Here is a 21,417-nt window from a genome sequence, read left to right as displayed (position 1 = left end):
TCCCTCGCACAGTAAATGAATGAATGAGAGAGCCCAGAATAATATGAGCTTAATGGGATTTCCCTTTTGAAACCTCTAAGGAGGCAAACAGACCAAGGACACTCGTAATTGCAGCCTATTGTGTTCCCCCACTTGTTCTGCAAGCACTGGTGCTTTTATTCAGCAGTCTGAAGCCCGACAACAAGCAGCCCACAACACAAAGGCCTTTATCTGATTAGAAACCGTGTTTTATCTCCTTTTAATTGTGACGTCACTCATGTTCTAACATCCAGCAATCATGTTATATTCATTATCTGCATGAAATATCACTTAAGGTGGCCATACACGTGGCGATCCGACGATGTTTCGTACGACCATCGGTCGCACGAAACATCGTAAGATCCGCCACACACCATTCAGGGCTGAATCGGCAGGTAAGGAGGTAGAAACAATAGGATTTCTACCTCCTTCTGCCGATTCAGCTCTGAAGGGAGAATTTTGGTCAGGCGCCTTCTATGGCGCCCGATCAAAATTTTCAAACTTGTCCGATCGGCGAGTCGTCCGATATCGGCAGCTTCCTGCGATATCGGTCGACTCGCCGACATGCCATACACGCACCGATTATCGTACGAAACGAGGTTTCGTACGATAATATCGGTGCGTGTATGGCCACCTTTAGACCCTTCTATGCCAGCTCAGGGCACATAGCCAAGAGCACTTGAACATAGAATCATGTAGATGTTGGTCAGAGCGAACAGGGTTAAATGGAAAAAGTAACTTGGTCCGTGGTCACAGCGGTGATGGGTTGTTCCTTGCGAGTCATTAACCGGCATTTAATTGAATTTCCTATATGGCGCATCTCTGAAACGTTACAGCTTTTGTTTTCCCGAATGCAAATGGAAATCTGTAATAAATTCGAGGCCATGAAAGCCTTTTGTGTGACCATAAATAGGTTGGAAAGTGCAGCACTCGGCTTCCAGATGACTGAACTCCGCTTGCCCTCTTATTGATTTAGTTCAGCTCAATGGGAGCTTAATCACTGTCAGTTCTTATGGCAGTTCTCTCATTAGCCGCAGTCACTTCTCTGTAGAGCTTTGGTTACCGAATGATGCTATAGCCATCACACACATATACATATATATATATACTGTATAAAGTAAGAGTTTGCCTTAGCCAGCAGGCTGCGTTATACAGGGAACTCTGAATATCACTCATGTATTATAAGGGATAATGTACCCCCTACTGTAAATGATAAGGATATTAGCAGTCACTGAGGGGTTCTGTGCCCATATAAACGCACAAGGCTGCAGGCTGCGTTATACAGGGAACTCTGAATATCACTCATGTATTATAAGGGATAATGTACCCCCTACTGTAAATGATAAGGATATTAGCAGTCACTGAGGGGTTCTGTGCCCATATAAAGGCACAAGGCTACAGGCTGAGTTATACAGGGAACTCTGAGTGTCACTCATGTATTATAAGGGATAATGTACCCCCTACTGTAAATGATAAGGATATTAGCAGTCACTGAGGGGTTCTGTGCCCATATAAAGGCACAAGGCTACAGGCTGAGTTATACAGGGAAGGTACAAGGCTGTAGGCCAAGTGCTTTTATACAGATTGTGTACAGTAATGCTGAGGTGACTTTAGTAGGTGTACGTTATTATCTAGGGTTATATATACGTATATAATACAGGGAACTCACAATCTACTGAGCTTTCTTTCTCTCAGCAGAATGTTCTACAAAGCCCTGCCCCCACTCCTCCATTCAGAGGGGTAACTGTAGCCGCAGCCTCTGTGTCTTCTAGTCTAGAAAATAGGTCCATTATCAGTTTAGCTGCAAGCCATGGCCTTTATCCTTCCCTCTAGTACAGCAGGGATGATGCAGCTACATTATGGCAAACTGAGCAACATCCTGGCATTTAAAGATAAGAGGCCGGATCTAGTGCACTGGGAATGTCCTTTTACCTTTGTGTCTGAGCTCATTAGGGTCTGATATGGGAATTGAACTGGGATTTCCCTGCTTCCTAGCAACCAGAATTAGTCTATGTCATTGCTCCACTCCAGGTACCCTGGTTTCCTCCCACACTCAAAATACATAGAAGCAGGTTAACTGGCTCCTGATAAAACTGCCCTTAGTATGTTTGACTGTGGCAGGGACCTTAGATTGTAAGCTCCACTGGGGCAGGGACTGATGGAAATGTGATAGGGACCTTAGATTGTAAGCTCACTGGGGCAGGGACTGATGGGAATGGGATAGGGACCTTAGATTGTAAGCTCACTGGGGCAGGGACTGATGGGAATGTGATAGGGACCTTAGATTGTAAGCTCCACTGGAGCAGGGGCTGATGGGAATGTGATAGGGACCTTAGATTGTAAGCTCACTGGGGCAGGGACTGATGGGAATGGGATAGGGACCTTAGATTGTAAGCTCCACTGGGGCAGGGACTGATGGGAGTGTGATAGGGACCTTAGATTGTAAGCTCCACTGGGGCAGGGACTGATGGGAATGTGATAGGGACCTTAGATTGTAAGCTCACTGGGGCAGGGACTGATGGGAATGGGATAGGGACCTTAGATTGTAAGCTCCACTGGGGCAGGGACTGATGGGAATGTGATAGGGACCTTAGATTGTAAGCTCACTGGGGCAGGGACTAATGGGAATGTGATAGGGACCTTAGATTGTAAGCTCACTGGGGCAGGGACTGATGGGAATGGGATAGGGACACTGGCGTAACTAGATGTTTCTAGGCCCCACAGCAAATTTAGGGCCCCAAAACATTAATAAGTTGAAATATTTTATTAATATATATTGAAATTGCTCAATAATTATGGCTTTACTGGGGCCCCTACACCCCTGGGTCACCCTGTGACCACCGGGTCTGCTTCCCCTGTAGTTACACCCCTGAATAGGATTGTAAGTTCCACTGGGCAGGGGCTAATTTATAATCTCTGTAAAATGCTATGAAATTTGCCATTGCTACATAAAGGGAAAATAATAACAATTGCAGTGTTGATAGATCTGTAATGCAAAATATAGTGTATATGCATCTTATTTAGTCCCATTGCGAATATTTACAATATAGAGGCAACATCCTTACCTGTCCCTTATGTGTGTAATATAAGGGGCTAGTGTCAATATTTTGGCTATGTGCCCTTTATCATCCTCTCTATCCGTTCTCTTGTGTATCTGCTGCCCTCTGCTGGTGTGTAACTCCCACTGCAAGTCTGAAGACACAACAGGCTGCGGGGAAAATAAAACCATGTCTTGTCATGAATGTTCCTGTAATTGGACAACAGAGGGTTTGTTTGTGTAGCAGTCTGCCTGTGTTATTATAGGGCTTGTGTTAAGCACTTTATCTTGGTGCCTTCACATCACTAATGCCATAATGGCATTTGAACCCTACAGCATACAAGCCAGTTGGTTCAGCATTCTATAGTGGGGTTTAAAGGCTCATTTACCAGCATAGGTGGCAAATTGCACATCACCAATGTGGGGTACATTGTAGTTCTTTTGAAGCGTATGAAGAATGGCTCATCCAAGGCAAGCAAAATGACTGCCCCCTCTTTAAAATATGCTTTCATTAACCCCGCTACTGCTGCTCTTCTCCTTTCAGATCGAATTGATTTGATATGAAATTGGAAATGATGGATGTCGAGTCTGCATACTCTGAATTCATATCCTGCGATCGAACTGGCAGAAGGAATGCCGTCCCGGACATCAAAGACAAAGATGAAACAAGCCAAGTAGGGGAGCTGTCGGAGAACATGGGGGAGCTGGCCATTCAGGGGGCAGGTATGTCGCCCAGCAGGGTGCCACACAAAGGTCGGGGACAGTACGACATAGAGAGGCCTGATTGCCGCTGGTATATCACCATTAAACCCTATTAAGGTTATGTAAATTGTGAACACATTTTTGGGGGTTTTGGGGTTTTATGTGTTATTACAGTTTTGCTAATGAAGGTGAATCTGCCCTTTAAGCTGCGAGTCTCAGTTCCCCCAAGAGACCTGTTTAGCTTATTAGTTACAATTGTATCTCAGTGCAGGGGTTAAGTATTCTGGGCTCTCTGCCAAAAGCTACTTATCTAATTAAGTTTGAGAAACTTTGTATCTGTTTTGGTGTTCAGTGAAGGAGATCAAAGGGAAACGGGGGACTTTTCCACTGATCTCTTTGGATGACAAAGTATTTTTCTTATATATGTAGTGCTGTGGTACCCCAATATAGCTAGTTCTATATAGAGCACCCCAGGACACATTCCAGCATAATGCATTGCCAGTTGTATATATAACAGGGCTGCCATTAGAAATCACAACACAATGATCAGCTTGGAGCCTAGTGCATAAAAACCAAAACACATATTGGTGGCCAGGGGCAATAATGGTTCCAGGTTCTTTATAAAGAAGCTATTTCTACATTTATTACAAAATCTGTACTGTTTTTATTAAAAGAAACCTGTGATTCCCCTCTTCTATTAGAAATACTTTTATTTTTTAAATGGAGAATCTGGGAACATTAGGACTCTTAGTTCTGACTGTACCTGCCTTTTCAATAATGTGCTGCAACTCCCACTCTCTAAGGGGGGCCCTGGAGCGCTGCACTTACTTGGATTACTCAGGCCCCCCTGCTGCCAGGGAGTTGCAGACTTGGGCAGGGAGAGTTGGTGGCCTGTATGTTGTTTCCCCTACAGCTTTCTGTAGTTTGTTGATTGGTTGGGTGAAATTTGAACTTCCCCTCCAGCCCATCCAATCCCCGCGCGGCTTTACCGAGCAACACAGGAAGCTGTATAGGGGAAAGAATATGCCCCAACCTCTTGCCCTCCCTACCCCAGTCTTCATCTAACTGACAGCAGGGAGACCCAGTTAAGGCAAGTAATTGAAACACATCTAGGCCCCCTTTACAACCCCAAAACCCACCAGGCCTGGGGCAACTGTCATCCCCTAATGGTTGCCCAATAATACCTCCATAACACATGGCAGTACAGGTATGGGATCCCTTATCCGGAAACCCGTTATCCAGAAAATTCTGAATTACGGAATGGCCATCTCCCATAGACTCCATTATAAGCAAATAAGTCTAATTTTTAAATATGATTTCCTTTTTCTCTGTAATAATAAAACAGTACCTGTACTTGATCCCAACTAAGATATAATTACCCCTTATTGGGGCAAAACAGCCCTATTGGGTTTATTTAATGGTTAAATGATTCCCTTTTCTCTGTAATAATAAAACAGTACCTGTACTTGATCCCAACTAAGATATAATTACCCCTTATTGGGGCAAAACAGCCCTATTGGGTTTATTTCATGGTTAAATGATTCCCTTTTCTCTGTAATAATAAAACAGTACCTGTACTTGATCCCAACTAAGATATAATTACCTCTTATTGGGGCAGAACAGCCCTATTGGGTTTATTTAATGGTTAAATGATTCCCTTTTCTCTGTAATAATAAAACAGTACCTGTACTTGATCCCAACTAAGATATAATTACCCCTTATTGGGGGCAGAACAGACCTATTGGGTTTATTTAATGGTTAAATTATTCCCTTTTCTCTGTAATAATAAAACTGTACTTGTACTTGATCCCAACTAAGATATAATTACCCCTTATTGGGGGCAGAACAGCCCTATTGGGTTTATTTAATGGTTAAATGATTCCCTTTTCTCTGTAATAATAAAACAGTTTTTGTACTTGATCCCAACTAAGATATAATTAACCCTAATTGGGGGCAAAACAATCCTATTAGGTTTATGTAATACTTAAATGATTTTTAGCAGACTTAAGTTATGGAGATCCAAATTACGGAAAGATCCCTTATCCGAAAAACCCCAGGTCCCGAGCATTCTGGATCATGGGTCCCATACCTGTAATACTCTATGTAAAAATACCTCCAAGAACGCACAGCAGGATAAATAAAGTGCAAGCCTTCTGTATAATATACATAACTTTTTAATTAGTGTTGGTTTGTGGTGGCAAAGCCTTTGAGCCAAACGTAGAAACTCTCTGGCTGGACTTGAACCCAGGGTGCTGATTGCAGGAACAGAGTGTACACAGAGTAGGCAGGGTTCTTATTGGATGCTCAGTCTCTTAATGTTTATCCATGTTTTTTAAAAGAAATGTAACTAAGAAATGATTTAATATTTCAGAAAACAAAGAAGGGGCAACGTCTTCCGACAGTGGGCAGGTACAGACTCCAGAAGCACAAGATGGAAGCTCACCATCATGAACTCAATATGTCTCGCCAACCTCTACATGAACTATTTTTATACAGAAAGAAACCATTGTATGCAAAGGGCAACCTGCCTGCTGGGAACTTCAGGACTATGGATATGGAAAATTCCATTTACACAGTAGCCTGCGGAGTGACAAATGTCGAGGAACTCTGGTGAACAACATATAAAATGCATCTCTTGAAGATCCACTTGACCCAAACTTGCCTTAGCATTATTTTTCCTTTAGTGAAAAAGAAACAATATGCAATTATACTGATTATTTTCCTGAAGGTACTTTTTTGCCCCCTTTATCTTGTAAATGTTAAAAAAATTATTTATTCAGCATTTTTAGCAAGTGACATCATGGTTACATAATCATTTGTTCCTTGGAGACATTTACTATGAAACCATGGGGTGGAAATGGAATGGAACTGATGTTGCTTGACCAGGAACTTGGCAGGGGAGGCCACTGCACTCACAGTGATTTCACAATAGATCTCTATAACTATGAGACCATAGAGAAGAGACAGGATGGAACTCACTTTGGATTATCAAGAAGCCACTTCACCTACAAGTAATGCAACAATAGATTTCCATGGCTGTAAAATCAGAGGACAGGATGGAACTCACTTGGGATTATCAAGAAGCCACTTCACAAACAGTTAATGCAACAATAGATTTCCATGGCTATAAAACCACAGAGGATAAAGCTAAACCATAAAGATGAGATCATAGAGAAGAGACAGGATGGAACTCACTTTGGATTATCAAGAGGCCACTTCAGCTACAGTTAATGCAACAATAGATTTCCATTCCTGTAAAACCATAGAGAAGAGACAGGATGGAACTCACTTTGGATTATCAAGAAGCCACTTTATCAACAATTAATGCAACAATAGATTTCCATTCCTGTAAAACCATAGAGAAGAGACAGGATGGAACTCACTTTGGATTATCAAGAAGCCACTTCACCTACAGTTAATGCAACAATAGATTTCCATGGCTGTAAAACCATAGAGAAGAGACAGAATGGAACTCACTTTGGATTATCAAGAGGCCACTTCAGCTACAGTTAATGCAACAATAGATTTCCATGGCTGTAAAATCATAGAGAAGAGAAAGGATGGAACTCACTTTGGATTATCAAGAAGCCACTTCACCTACAGGTAATGCAACCATAGATTTCCATGGCTATAAAACCATAGAAGAGACAAGATAGAACTCACTTTGGATTATCAAGAGGCCACTTCAGCTACAGTTAATGCAACAATAGATTTCTATCCCTGTAAAACCATAGAGAAGAGACAGGATGGAACTCACTTTGAATTATCAAGAAGCCACTTCAGCTACAGGTAATGCAACCATAGATTTCCATGGCTATAAAACCATAGAAGAGACAAGATAGAACTCACTTTGGATTATCAAGAAGCCACTTCACCTACAGTTGATGCAACCGTAGATTTCCATGGCTGTAAAACCATAGAGAAAAGACAGGATGGAACTCACTTTGGATTATCAAGAAGCCACTTCACCTATAGTTAATGCAACAATAGATTTCCATGGCTGTAAAACCACAGAAGATAAAGCTAAACCATAAAGATGAAACCATAGAGAAGAGATGGGATGGAACTCACATTGGATTATTGGGAACTTGGCAGATAGATTTCTATGGTTACTTGCAGGGAAAGATCCCAAACTTGGATCTGTAAGACAGAATCCATCATTGAAAGCACCACACACACGTCCCCAGCCGTGTTTAAGCACTGCCTAATTGGATCTGAGCGGACCAAACACTACCAAGTACCCAAGCACCGCACAACTATCAACCACAAACTGCCGACCACATTTGTTTTGTTTTTTTAATCCAAAGTTTTAAGTACTATTTTTATGTAGAACCAAGCATATATTCTACATATATAGATATTTAATTACTTGCAAAGGAATGAATGGTGTTTTTTTTTTTTAATACTTTTTTCTTCATCGATAAGAAAGTAGTCGTTTTCTCTGTGTGAACAAATCATTGAATAAAGCACCATTGAGATAAAGAAAGTCCCTTTGATGAATCTAATACTGCGCAAAATGCAAGTAGGAAGTTAGGTTGAACCCATTTGTAAACCTCAACATTCAATCACTTATTAGCACTTATAAGCCCTTCTTATGCTGATGGTGAAATCTTCTTTCTTCCAGTCTCATTGTACAACATCTTTTTATCTTATTATCTGTGGCAGCAAAAAAATCATAGTGACTGTATAATTATTGTACCTCTTTATCATATTGCTCTAAATTGGTGGTTCCGTAACTGTAAGTTGGTCCCTTTTAGAAGGGTAATTCCAAACTGAAGGATATTTTTGGGTATAATACTTGTTTGCTCTGGAAGATACATCTTCAAGCCCAGCCTAAAGACCAATTAGGGTGAGTGCTTATTTGTGCCCTGGGTACCCCTGGAACTATAGCAGGGTGACTGTTACCCCAATGTTTCTATATATCTGTAACCTTGTTATGAGCTAAGGGGGCCCAGCCTGAAGGTCAGTTAGGGGGGGATTTGGGGTGAGTACTTATTTGTGCCCTGGGTACCCCTGGAACTATAGCAGGGTGACTGTTACCCCAATGTTTCTATATATCTGTAACCTTGTTATGGGCTAAGGGGGCCCAGCCTGAAGGCCAGTTAGGGGGAGATTTGGGGTGAGTGCTTATTTGTGCCTTGGGTACCCCTGGAACTATAGCAGAGTGACTGTTACCCCAATGTTTCTATATATCTGTAACCTTGTTATGGGCTAAGGGGGCCCAGCCTGAAGGCCAGTTAGGGGGAGATTTGGGTGAGTGCTTATTTGTGCCTTGGGTACCCCTGGAACTATAGCAGGGTGACTGTTACCCCAATGTTTCTATATATCTGTAACCTTGTTATGAGCTAAGGGGGCCCAGCCTGAAGGCCAGTTAGGGGGAGATTTGGGGTGAGTGCTTATTTGTGCCCTGGGTACCCCTGGAACTATAGCAGAGTGACTGTTACCCCAATGTTTCTATATATCTGTAACCTTGTTATGAGCTAAGGGGGCCCAGCCTGAAGGCCAGTTAGGGGGAGATTTGGGGTGAGTGCTTATTTGTGCCCTGGGTACCCCTGGAACTATAGCAGAGTGACTGTTACCCCAATGTTTCTATATATCTGTAACCTTGTTATGGGCTAAGGGGGGGCACTGGCCAAAGCTTGGTCCCATTGGTTGGGCTTTACCTAAAAACTTCTGCAAATCACACTCATAATTGTTGCCTTTGTAGATGAGTTTTGTCTTTTAGTTTTTCTTATTAAATGAATGGGTAAGCTAATTTACAAAGTTATTTTAATATAATTTTATTTATCTTTGTTTAATCTGCAAAAAGATGCGACTTGCTTGTATGCTATAGGCCATCCATAACAAAGTAGGAATTTAATGCAATGTAGATACTGTATGACTGTGATTGGATTGACTGTACCTGCAATTAACAGATGTAATTGCAATTTAAAGTAAGGATTGTATGTACAGTATTTTACCCAATTTAAAATTCAAACCCAAGGCTCCAAGTGCGGCTATAAACTGCATTAGGGATTTGATAGGTTTGGTTGCTAAGGCTGGGGATCTTGGATGGACTTTTGCATGTGTGTGGAAGCCCGTGTAGATATCTGTGAGCATTAACCAAACGGCAGCAATATGCGGGGGGGTTCTTAACCAATATGAAACCAAAGACAATTTAATACTTGCATCAAAATTAAGACTGCTTATTTATTTTCTTCATATATTTCCATATATTTCATGAGAAACCTGTGGATGTTTGGTACATTTGAGAGGTGTCGACCTTTATGTGCAAAGAAACCGAAATATGTATTTTCATTTTTGGTTTTTAGATTATGAGCAGGAGAAAATGTGTGCATCTTCTTCCCGTTCATTGACTCCAGACTTATCTTTCCATGATACTAATAAGCATTAAGGCGGAGCTCAGGCTTTATTGGATTAGAGTGCAGAAGCCCAACCTCATGCATAGAATATGTACAATTAATAAAGCAAATATATGAGACAGAGCCTTCAGTAGGTCGCTGTGAATGTTGTGTTGTTGGTAGATACATTGGTCAAGCTGAACATGGAGAACTGTTCCCATAATGCCTTGCTAGGTTTGCTGTAATACTGTATGTAACCCAGTTGGGGGTGTATCCTGTTTAGGGTGTACTCAGAATACTTGGGAAAGCCTCTTCTGCCCAGGGAGTGTTTAATATGTATAACTGGTATTATATATATATATATATATATATATATATGTATTCTCAGAGTCCTGTGGAAAGGATCATGCCGTAGGCTTCATATAGTTTATACAGCAGCTCTTTCTTCTCACTTTCAGGTAGAAAGCTTGACTTGGCAGCATTGATGTTCTATAATGGCAAAAGGGGAAAAAAGAGTTTATTAGACAAACTGAGAAAATATCTTGGGTGCATGTTGGCTGGAACTGTCTTATAAAATCACATGATGCTCCTTGAGCATTAGGCGCACATCTTCTGTGATTGGCTGCGGATAGGCTAACGTTAGAAAGAAGTTGCTTCTTCTTCAGCTCTTCCACACAAGTCATTCTCTTACATAGTAAGTTGGGTTGAAAAAAGATGTACATCCATCACGTTCAACCATAATGCTTATATATAACCTGCCTAACTGCTAGTTCTTATTGATATATTAGTAAATGGAAGGCCACTACAGAGAAATGTTTGACTCCTTGGACTACCTGATCCCAAGGCAATAACCCCCGGGGGCCATTGTAAGTTCAAGAAGATGGACACTTTTCTATCTTTATTTCACCAATGCATGTTCTCTTAATACAATCTAGCCCTTGGTTACAAGGCTCAGATTTGTTTTAATGCCTTTTTTAACGTATTGGCTTGAAGCCTGTAGATGTGCAGGTAGAGGCCCCATGCAAACAAGGCAGGATACTATGGGCCAGCACTGAGTTCTGCATGTCTATGCCTGGGGTAAGTGACTGGTGCAACCAGTAGGAAACCACTGGCATGAAATAACATCTATCTAAATATGTATTTTATTTGTAATCTCCATTCTGCTTATGTTTGGAAGCACCAGGTTTGTGGGCCACCCTTTGAAAGTTCATAGATAATGCAAACACCTCTAAAACTTAGCTAACACTGGTTAAACCTGGTGCATATAACATTTACAGGAATACATTGGATTTCTGACATAGACTCCTTATTATTGTTATTAGTTATTGACCTTGGGGCCAAATAATTAGGTCCTTATGGCTAGATTAATTGGGGGAAGACTAGCAGGTATTGCAGAAATATAGTCCCATCCTTCAACATCACTTCTGATATACAGATAGTTTAGCGCTACATAAGCATGAAAAAGTTCCCGGGGTGCCATATCTAGGCTTTGATTGGCTATCGGTAGCCTATAGGAAGCTCTTTTTATCAGTACATATTGTTTTTACACAACTAAAGCTAACCTTCAAGCAAAGATTTTAAAAATAAGCACCAACCAATGGGTTGGGGAGCAACATGCTGCTCACGAGCCACTGATTGGGGACCAACTGGTTTAGAGACACCACTTTATTCACGGATGTAATGGGGGCACAATTTAAGAAGGTGTCTTACCACTCGCTTAAACTCTTCTTCTGTGAAGCCCATGTGTTTCGCTGCAATTGAATAATCAACGTCCAGAGTAGATCCAAATATCAGAGGGTCGTCTGTGTTCAGTGAGTAATTGGCTTTGTCTTTTCTAAATCTGTCAAGAGAAAGAGTAAAGTTGGGTCAAGGGAGGCTGGGGAAAAGGTGGCCATACACGTTCAGATATTAGTCTTCTTCCAACAAATGTTTGGATATGGGTCGTACGTTTACATGCAACTTTCAGACTGAAATTTTAGGATAAAGCCCTAAAAATAATAAATGGGAGGATGTTCTAAACATGAAATAGCTGGCAGGCACCAATTGTATGAAAGTGAATTTATTGTAGGCCCCCCCAAGGGTATTGTCAGATACAGCATAGATTTATCGTTATCTGACCAAAATTTTCTAATCGAATAAACGACTGATCGCCATGGTATGAAAATTATGGGGATGATAATTTGAAGTCCACATGGTCTGAAAATTGTATGAAACTATGTATTGTACGATTGTATTGGTGCCTGTATGACCAGCTTTAGTTTAGACAAGTGGTTCCCAAACTGGGCCACAGTGGGCACATATACTGGTGACTGGTGTGGTGCAGTTAGGGTGCAATTTAGAGGAAATGCCTTTTTACTTTTCTAGATTATCTAGAACTAATAAGCTCAGTCTAAAGGCCACATTTGATTCCCTAGGTATACTTATGGCTAATACAACAATGTTTCTGTATGTCCTTTTTGTTAGGTAACGGGGGTCTCTGACCAAAGTTAAAACCTCAAAAGGGGGAGGGGCTTGAACCACAAAAGTCTGAAATCCACTGCCCTAAGGTTTCATATGATAATATCGGTGTGTGTAAGGCGGGAGAATAGGCGACACTTGAAGGTACCTGAGGGAAGGCGAGTGTTTAGCGCAGAATCTTCAGACGTTAATAATAATAATGTCAGAGATAAAACCAACAATGCAAAAATCATTTGACAATATGGGGCTGATTCACTAAAGGTCGATAAAGCGAGCGCTATTTATAGCATGCGTTAAAAATTTTATAGCTTCTTATTTTTTGCGACTAAACACTCGATTCACTAAAAGGACAGGGGTCATAATTAAGACACGATGTTCTTTGCGTTATTTAACTCGCGATGAACGTTTTTCTTGCGTTATTTCCCGGTGCGTGCGATATATTTTGCTGCATGCTATATTAGCTCACGATTTTACGCACGTAACCATTACTTTCTGAAAACTACTTTTCTGAAAATGCCCATTTCCCTGCAAACTGGCGGCTGCATCACTCTAGGGCCAACACAGACTTGAATAAATAACACTGCTAAGTCCATATTGTGTTGGCAAAAGCTCATGAACCGTAATTTTCTTTAAGTACCGCCTGCCCCAAGTAGGGGTTAATATTCACACAGATTAACACGATATTTAGAGTGTTTAATGCTTCATATGTGTTTGCGAATCATGTGTTATTACTATTTCTATTCGCTAATTAACGCAATGCGAGGTAAATAACGCTTTGCGATGATGCATTTTTTTGCGCTTGCGATATGCGTCTCAACGCACGCGAAATGACTTTGATGAATCGGGACTTAATTATTGCATGCTTTTTAACGCAAAAAAGCGTTATCGACCTTTAGTGAATTGGCCACTATCTGTAAAGCCAATAGAAATTGCTAAAGAATTTATATTGGAAAGCTGCCTTTATTAGGCACCCCAAGTCTCTGTTAAACAGTTCAGCCGATGGGCTGACTAAGTAATAACTTACTGTGTGGCTGGATGTTTAGTAAAATCTGGGTGACACGCGCCAGTTAGATAGCTCGACCACGGGCACACCTGGATGGAACATAAAGGAATATTAGTATATAAACACAAGGAATGCAATACCTTAACCCCAACCTCAAATTCTCCCACTCCCATGACTGATCCATTTTTAAGGAGCAGATCAACATTTGAAGAGGTAACACTCCCCCCAAAGCCTTCATTATACCCCTACAATGACTGGAACGTCCTTTAACGGTGGTGTAGGTCAGTCACTCAACCCCCAACAGACATACCTCAAAGTGCATATTCTTTTCCAGAAGCTCTTTATATAGATTTGGGTCTTCAGTAGTGTGGTAGCCATGCCCAATCCTTTCAGCCTTCAGCACTTCCACAGCCTGGAACACAGAGACCGTAATTTATAGTCATTACTCCCAGGCAGAAGAGAACCTAGCGCCTGGTCTATGCACTCATTGTGCAGTTAACCAAGACTGTAGGCTGCAAAATGGCTTCCTTGGTATGGTGACCCTGCCAAACCAGTGAATCTTTACCTGATTTGGCCACCAATGTGTTTGACCAAATCAAGATGATTTAATTGTTTGGCCATATGGAGACCCAGTGGAAGAGTAACACATTAATACCAATTTGAATGCTGTCCTTGAACAATGCGATTATGAAACCCACCGGATCAATACTGATCAGACTGGTTCTCCTGTTCCCCCTACAACCCCTGTATGGCCGGGATCAGTGACAAGTTCAGAGACTAATAATGTTGGTTACTCCTTTGCCTTGTATTTAGGGTTAGTGGGACCCCAACAACTAGATTTCCATCTATAATTCTAAACCATTACTATGAGATTGTACTTCACCTCCTTCACTACACTGGAAGGTCCAACTTCTCCAGCATGAACAGTTCGATGGATTCCACATTTGACTGCTTCCTACAACAGAACAGATGAAGAAAGTCATGAAAGAGGCACATATTTAATATTTTATTATTACCATTGTTCCATCAAACATCACTCACACTTGACTGACATTCTTCAGCCATCGATCATCCATCCCCAGATCTTGCCATTCACATCCTTCCATCAACCAGCCTTCCCCTTTGCATATATATAGACTTTATTTGCAATATATCCACATCCTCCTATCAGACACACATCTCTAGATCTTGTTGTTCATCTCCTTCCATCAACCATCCATTCACAGACCATACTGGTCTCATACTTCCATCATCTAACCATCTCCTGATACTGACATCTACACCATTGCATACATTATTCAATGTCATTCACATCCTTCCATTACCCATCACCCAGGCTTGCCATTGGCAAACATTCTTCTATCAATCATCCACCCCCAAATCTTGTCATTCATACACTTTCACCAACCAACCAGAGGTAACTTCACTCCGGAAATTTCTGTTTCCAAAGGTGGTTCCTTCTATTCGCTAGGGCTTATTCACCAGGTAAGGTATAAGGAGTGTGTATAGACACCTTTACTCATAGTATTCGCATCCATTTACAGCTTTGCAGCATTTATGGCATATGGAATACGCTAACGTACTTCTGTGACCTTGTAAGCTCGCTACAATAAAACTCTGGGACTGCTATAATAACAAATTTTGCATTCCCAGAGAAGAACAAACACCTTGTCCTGACGGACCTGATAGCGATGGAATTTACTGCTCTCACATAAACACTGAAACACAAACTGACAGGAATGCAAACACTGCAAGTGCTGAGTCTGCCAGTAACTTATCTCCTTTATTGCATTAGGGAAAGGATAAGCACTGTATAGATATTTACAGGCTTGCATACAGGAGAATGTACTGCCATAATGTTTATTTTTTCTGTGTCAAAAATATCATTAATGATATTATAGATCCTGCTGCGCTATTATCCCGCTGCTACTATAGGGGCTCCTGCGCTATTATCCCGCTGCTACTATAGGGGCTCCTGCGCTATTATCCGGCTGCTCCTATAGGGGCTCCTGCGCTATTATCCGGCTGCTCCTATAGGGGCTCCTGCGCTATTATCCCCCTGCTCCTATAGGGGCTCCTGCGCTATTATCCCGCTGCTACTATAGGGGCTCCTGCGCTATTATCCCGCTGCTACTATAGGGGCTCCTGCGCTATTATCCCGCTGCTACTATAGGGGCTCCTGCGCTATTATCCCGCTGCTACTATACGTTTCCTTTGGATACCCTGGTTTCCACCCCCACTCCAAACACATCCACACATATAACGGCTCATGCTTAAATGGGTCCTACCATTGCATGACTGTAATAGGGTCCTAAGCTTATAAGCTACACTAGGGCCACAATGATGGGACTAGTAAGTACTCTCCATGCACAGTGCAACGTTTAAATAATGTAATTAAATCCTTAGCAAACTTTTCATGGCAGTGGCACAATCACTATACAATATCCTATTCACCCTCCCCAACCCCTGCTGCAGTTTAAACATTAGGGTGAAGACACACAGAGCTACTAGTAGCAGCTACTTGTCGTGGCTACTAAAATAGACAATGCTGATCATTTACTGATAATTGTCTCTATGTGTGTTTTAGCAGAGGCAATTCTCAGTGTTGTCTATGGCAGGGTATTTCCTGGTGTTTAGTAGCTGCTACTAAGTAGCTCCTTGTGTCTTCGCCCTTATTGCCACTAACGCAAATGAACATGCGGGCAGGCTCGTAGCAGGGGGCACCTTTTCCCTCACTGATGCACTTCCCTCGTATCCCACTGTGCACACAAAGAAGTAGTAAGAAAAGGCATAATAAAAGTGCCTTATAATTTCTATATGTACAGAAACATGGACTACAGGAATTCTAATCTAATAGAGCGTCCCTAGTTCTTTCTATCTGCCCGCCACTAGATGGCGCCCCAGCATAAACAACAAAGACACACCTGCTGTCAGGGATAGCATTAAATTAATTACATAACAATATACATTCATTAAAAAGTTTCAGGGGTTTTAAAGTCATTTGCAAATGTAATTGCTCTTGAATCAGTATCTGTCTATTAGTCAGACTTCTTCTGCTACATTTTCTTTCATCATGCACATAGTTATTGGGTGGAGTTCCCCTTTAATATGTTATTATACTTAGTGCTGTTATTTAACTGCAGCAATAAAAACATATATGGAGGGTTGGAAGAAGTCATGTAGACGGCCAAGGGAGTATGTAATTATAATAATGAGAGGCTATATATATATATATATATATATACATATACAGTTTGCTGTTTCTCTGCACTGTTTATTGCTTCCACTTGAGTCTCTTACAGGAACAAATGTCCCCAACAAAGAAATCTGCAGGTCAGAAATGTCTGTGTTTTGCCCAACTGGGTGCAATGAGGAGTAAATGAGCATTGCTGGAGTGTGGGGGTCATCTATCAACACTGGGTAAATTTGCAGTAACCCATGGCAACCAATCAGATTGTTGCACTTATTGTTCTACTTGTAGCTGACTGAAAAAAAAAGCCAATGGCTGATTGGTTGCTATGGGTTACTGCCCACGGGCAAATTTGCCCAGTGTTGATAAATGAGCCGTACTGTGTATTGATTGGTGTGGGTAGAGAACTGACACGAGCAGTGTGTGTCCCAGTAACACAGACAGCTGTATATGGGTGTATGGGACGGCGCTGAGCCTCTTGCACTCACTTATTTACTCAGCCTTATTTATTCAATGTGACCATGAAAAGGGACAGCGATAGGAATGCGGCCGGGAACACGTAAGGTTATAAAAATATCTATGGGCCTCAAATACTTGGCGTCCTACAGATAAATATTCCTTTAATCCTTTCCTATTCCTTACGTGAGATGCTCATTTTTTTTCATATAATGAGATTTTCCAAAAAAAATCACTTTTTAGGCCCAAAATTTGTTTTTCATCTTTATTTTCATGTGCACCTCTGTATATGTAATTGGCTTGGAACTGGCAGCAGGGGCAGAGCCAGGGGCAGACAGAAGAGGCGCCTGTCTAGGTGGGTGGGGTTGCGACCCTGCCGGTATATGATTGGCCCAGCCTGTACATCACCTGCTAGGGCTGGAATTACAAATTTATCCCGAGTGTAATTGGTGGTAAATTTGTAATACTCTATAAATCCCTCCCTTTCCTGACCCTCTCCGCCGCTGGATTCCCCTTTATAAGGATCATCCTGTCTATGCCCTGCCCATTTCCCCACCCACTCACCCTATTTCCCCGCCCCCCCTGTGACATGACCGGATATTCCCCAAATACCAATAACCAAATACGGATATTTTATTACATAAAATGTGGCAACCCTTTGCCTGGGTGCAATGGTGGGGGGGGGGGGTTAAATGATTCCCTTTTCTCTGTAATAATAAAACAGTACCTGTACTTGATCCCAACTAAGATATAATTACCCCTTATTGGGGGCAGAACAGCCTGTTGGGTTTATTTAATGGTTAAATGATTCCCTTTTCTCTGTAATAATAAAACAGTACCTGTACTTGATCCCAACTAAGATATAATTACCCCTTATTGGGGGCAGAACAGCCCTATTGGGTTTATTTAATGGTTAAATGATTCCCTTTTCTCTGTAATAATAAAACAGTACCTGTACTTGATCCCAACTAAGATATAATTAACCCCTACTGGAGGCAAAACCATCTTATTGGGTTTATTTAATGTTTAAAAAAATCTTTTAGTAGACAAAGTCTGGAGATCCAAATTATGGAAAGATCCCTTATCCGGAAAACCCCAGGTCCCGAGCATTCTGAATAATGGGTCCCATATATATATATATATATATATATATACTTACAGTGGCTTGCAAAAGTATTCGGCCCCCTTGAACTTTTCCACATTTTGTCACATTACAGCCACAAACATGAATCAATTTTATTGGAATTCCACGTGAGAGACCAATACAAAGTGGGGTACACGTGAGAAGTGGAACGAAAATCATACATGATTCCAAGCATTTTTTACAAAAAATTAACTGTAAAGTGGGGTGTGCGTAATTATTCAGCCCCCTTTGGTCTGAGTGCAGTCAGTTGCCCATAGACATTGCCTGATGAGTGCTAATGACTAAATAGAGTGCACCTGTGTGTAATCTAATGTCAGTACAAATACAGCTGCTCTGTGACGGCCTCAGAGGTTGTCTAAGAGAATATTGGGAGCAACAACACCATGAAGTCCAAAGAACACACCAGACAGGTCAGGGATAAAGTTATTGAGAAATTTAAAGCAGGCTTAGGCTACAAAAAGATTTCCAAAGCCTTGAACATCCCACGGAGCACTGTTCCACCGATCATTCAGAAATGGAAGGAGTATGGCACAACTGTAAACCTACCAAGACAAGGCCGTCCACCTAAACTCACTGGCCGAACAAGGAGAGCGCTGATCAGAAATGCAGCCAAGAGGCCCATGGTGACTCTGGGGGAGCTGCAGAGATCTACAGCTCAGGTGGGGGAATCTGTCCATAGGACAACTATTAGTCGTGCACTGCACAAAGTTGGCCTTTATGGAAGAGTGGCAAGAAGAAAGCCATTGTTAACAGAAAACCATAAGAAGTCCCGTTTGCAGTTTGCCACAAGCCATGTGGGGGACACAGCAAACATGTGGAAGAAGGTGCTCTGCTCAGATGAGACCAAAATGGAACTTTTTGGCCAAAATGCAAAACGCTATGTGTGGCGGAAAACTAACACTGCACATCACTCTGAACACACCATCCCCACTGTCACATATAGTGGTGGCAGCATCATGCTCTGGGGGTGCTTCTCTTCAGCAGGGACAGGGAAGCTAGTTAGAGTTGATGGGAAGATGGATGGAGCCAAATACAGGGCAATCTTGGAAGAAAACCTCTTGGAGTCTGCAAAAGACTTGAGACTGGGGCGGAGGTTCACCTTCCAGCAGGACAACGACCCTAAACATAAAGCCAGGGCAACAATGGAATGGTTTAAAACAAAACATATCCATGTGTTAGAATGGCCCAGTCACAGTCCAGATCTAAATCCAATGGAGAATCTGTGGCAAGATCTGAAAACTGCTGTTCCCAAACGCTGTCCATCTAATCTGACTGAGCTGGAGCTGTTTTGCAAAGAAGAATGGGCAAGGATTTCAGTCTGTAGATGTGCAAAGCTGGTAGAGACATACCCTAAAGCCTGGCAGCTGGAATTGCAGCAAAAGGGGGTTCTACAAAGTATTGACTCAGGGGGCTGAATAATTACGCACACCCCACTTTGCAGTTATTTATTTGTAAAAAATGTTTGGAATCATGTATGATTTTCCTTCCACTTCTCACGTGTACACCACTTTGTATTGGTCTTTCACGTGGAATTCCAATAAAATTGATTCATGTTTGTGGCTGTAATGTGACAAAATGTGGAAAAGTTCAAGGGGGCCGAATACTTTTGCAAGCCACTGTATATATAATACTGAAGCAGGAGGTACCAACATGCATCAGTTTAAGCTATTACCATTTTTGTAGCCTTGATATGTGAGTGTAAAACCTGGATCACAACCAGTAAGAGAATGGAAATGTGTAAAATAGAGAGATTATAAAGAGAGAAAGCAAACGGCCCACCTCATACGCCTTCCTGTGCCCCGGGTACGATTCACAGTTGAGAGATTCATCCCCAGCCAAGTCTATGGCAACAACAGTGTCATTTTGGTACTTTTTGCAAAGCTCGACCACCTCTGTGGACCAACCTGTTGAAGGCAGAATGCAACAATGCCATTCAGCGTACAATTATAGAGTAAATAATAAACCCCCTATTGCAATTGATAAGGATATTAGAAGTGACCAAGAATTTCCAAGACCAGAGGATTTTATACAGGTCATGGAGCTCCGAGGCAACTTCTAATAACCTGAATTATTACAGTAGGGGATAAATTAAATTTTTTAAATATACAGGTTCTAATGAGCCAAATGACATCACTTAGCACCAATTAAAACAGAAGACATCACTAAGCATTAGTTAAATGAGAATACACAAGGACCATAAATATCCTGTAAATTATATCTTTATAAATGGTGCTTAGATCAGTACTTAGTGATGTCATTCTGGTCACATGACTCGCTGAAACTTGTCTATTGTAATAAATAATGTACCCCCTGCTGTTATATATGTGGATATTAAGTCACCTTGGGGTTCCACGAACTGTAAGAAATAGTAACGGAACTCAGCAGTGACTTATAATATCCTTATTATTTACAATAGGCGGTATTTTATTTAATATATATTTTACATGGTAGTAATGCTCAGTGCTGTATCTGTGAAAGTTCCGAATTACGGGAAGCCCACCTTCCCATAGACTCCATTATAAACACATAATTCCAATTTCTAAAAATGATTTACCTTTTCTCTGTAATAATAAAACAGTACCTGTACTTGATCCCAACTAAGATATAATTACCCCTTATTGGGGGCAGAACAGTCCTATTGGGTTTATTTCATGGTTAAATGATTCCCTTTTCTCTGTAATAATAAAACAGTACCTGTACTTGATCCCAACTAAGATATAATTACCCCTTATTGGGGGCAGAACAGCCCTATTGGGTTTATTTCATGGTTAAATGATTCCCTTTTCTCTGTAATAATAAAACAGTACCTGTACTTGATCCCAACTAAGATATAATTACCCCTTATTGGGGCAGAACAGCCCTATTGGGTTTATTACATGGTTAAATGATTCCCTTTTCTCTGTAATAATAAAACAGTACCTGTACTTGATCCCAACTAAGATATAATTACCCCTTATTGGGGGCAGAACAGTCCTATTGGGTTTATTTCATGGTTAAATGATTCCCTTTTCTCTGTAATAATAAAACAGTACCTGTACTTGATCCCAACTAAGATATAATTACCCCTTA

General features: G+C 41.4%; 2 protein-coding genes across 4 annotated transcripts in view; one reads left to right on the top strand and one right to left on the bottom strand.

Annotated features, from left to right (window-relative positions):
- The window catches only part of pkig (protein kinase (cAMP-dependent, catalytic) inhibitor gamma), a 48,440-nt gene extending 40,197 nt beyond the window's left edge, over positions 1 to 8,243 (top strand). For both annotated transcript variants that reach the window (XM_004918551.3, XM_002933162.5), the window contains exons 2-3: positions 3,600 to 3,778; positions 6,129 to 8,243. In XM_004918551.3, coding sequence (XP_004918608.1) covers positions 3,616 to 3,778; positions 6,129 to 6,208 — 243 coding nt within the window. In that variant the 5' untranslated portion in view covers positions 3,600 to 3,615 and the 3' untranslated portion in view covers positions 6,209 to 8,243. The remainder of the gene's footprint in view (positions 1 to 3,599; positions 3,779 to 6,128) is intronic.
- A 1,670-nt stretch (positions 8,244 to 9,913) lies between these two features.
- ada (adenosine deaminase) overlaps positions 9,914 to 21,417 on the bottom strand; it is an 85,228-nt gene continuing 73,724 nt past the window's right edge. The window contains 6 exon segments of one of the 2 annotated variants that reach the window (NM_001011025.1): positions 9,914 to 10,587; positions 11,809 to 11,938; positions 13,580 to 13,647; positions 13,869 to 13,970; positions 14,442 to 14,513; positions 20,128 to 20,252. In NM_001011025.1, the coding sequence (NP_001011025.1) occupies positions 10,483 to 10,587; positions 11,809 to 11,938; positions 13,580 to 13,647; positions 13,869 to 13,970; positions 14,442 to 14,513; positions 20,128 to 20,252 (602 nt within the window). In that variant the 3' untranslated portion in view covers positions 9,914 to 10,482. 2 annotated transcript variants of the gene reach the window in all.

The sequence above is a fragment of the Xenopus tropicalis genome, chromosome 10 (genome assembly GCF_000004195.4).
Source record: "Xenopus tropicalis strain Nigerian chromosome 10, UCB_Xtro_10.0, whole genome shotgun sequence".
Classification (NCBI taxonomy): Eukaryota; Metazoa; Chordata; class Amphibia; order Anura; family Pipidae; genus Xenopus; species Xenopus tropicalis.
Note: the sequence above shows the minus strand (reverse complement) of the source record. Positions and strands in the feature narration are given on the sequence as shown.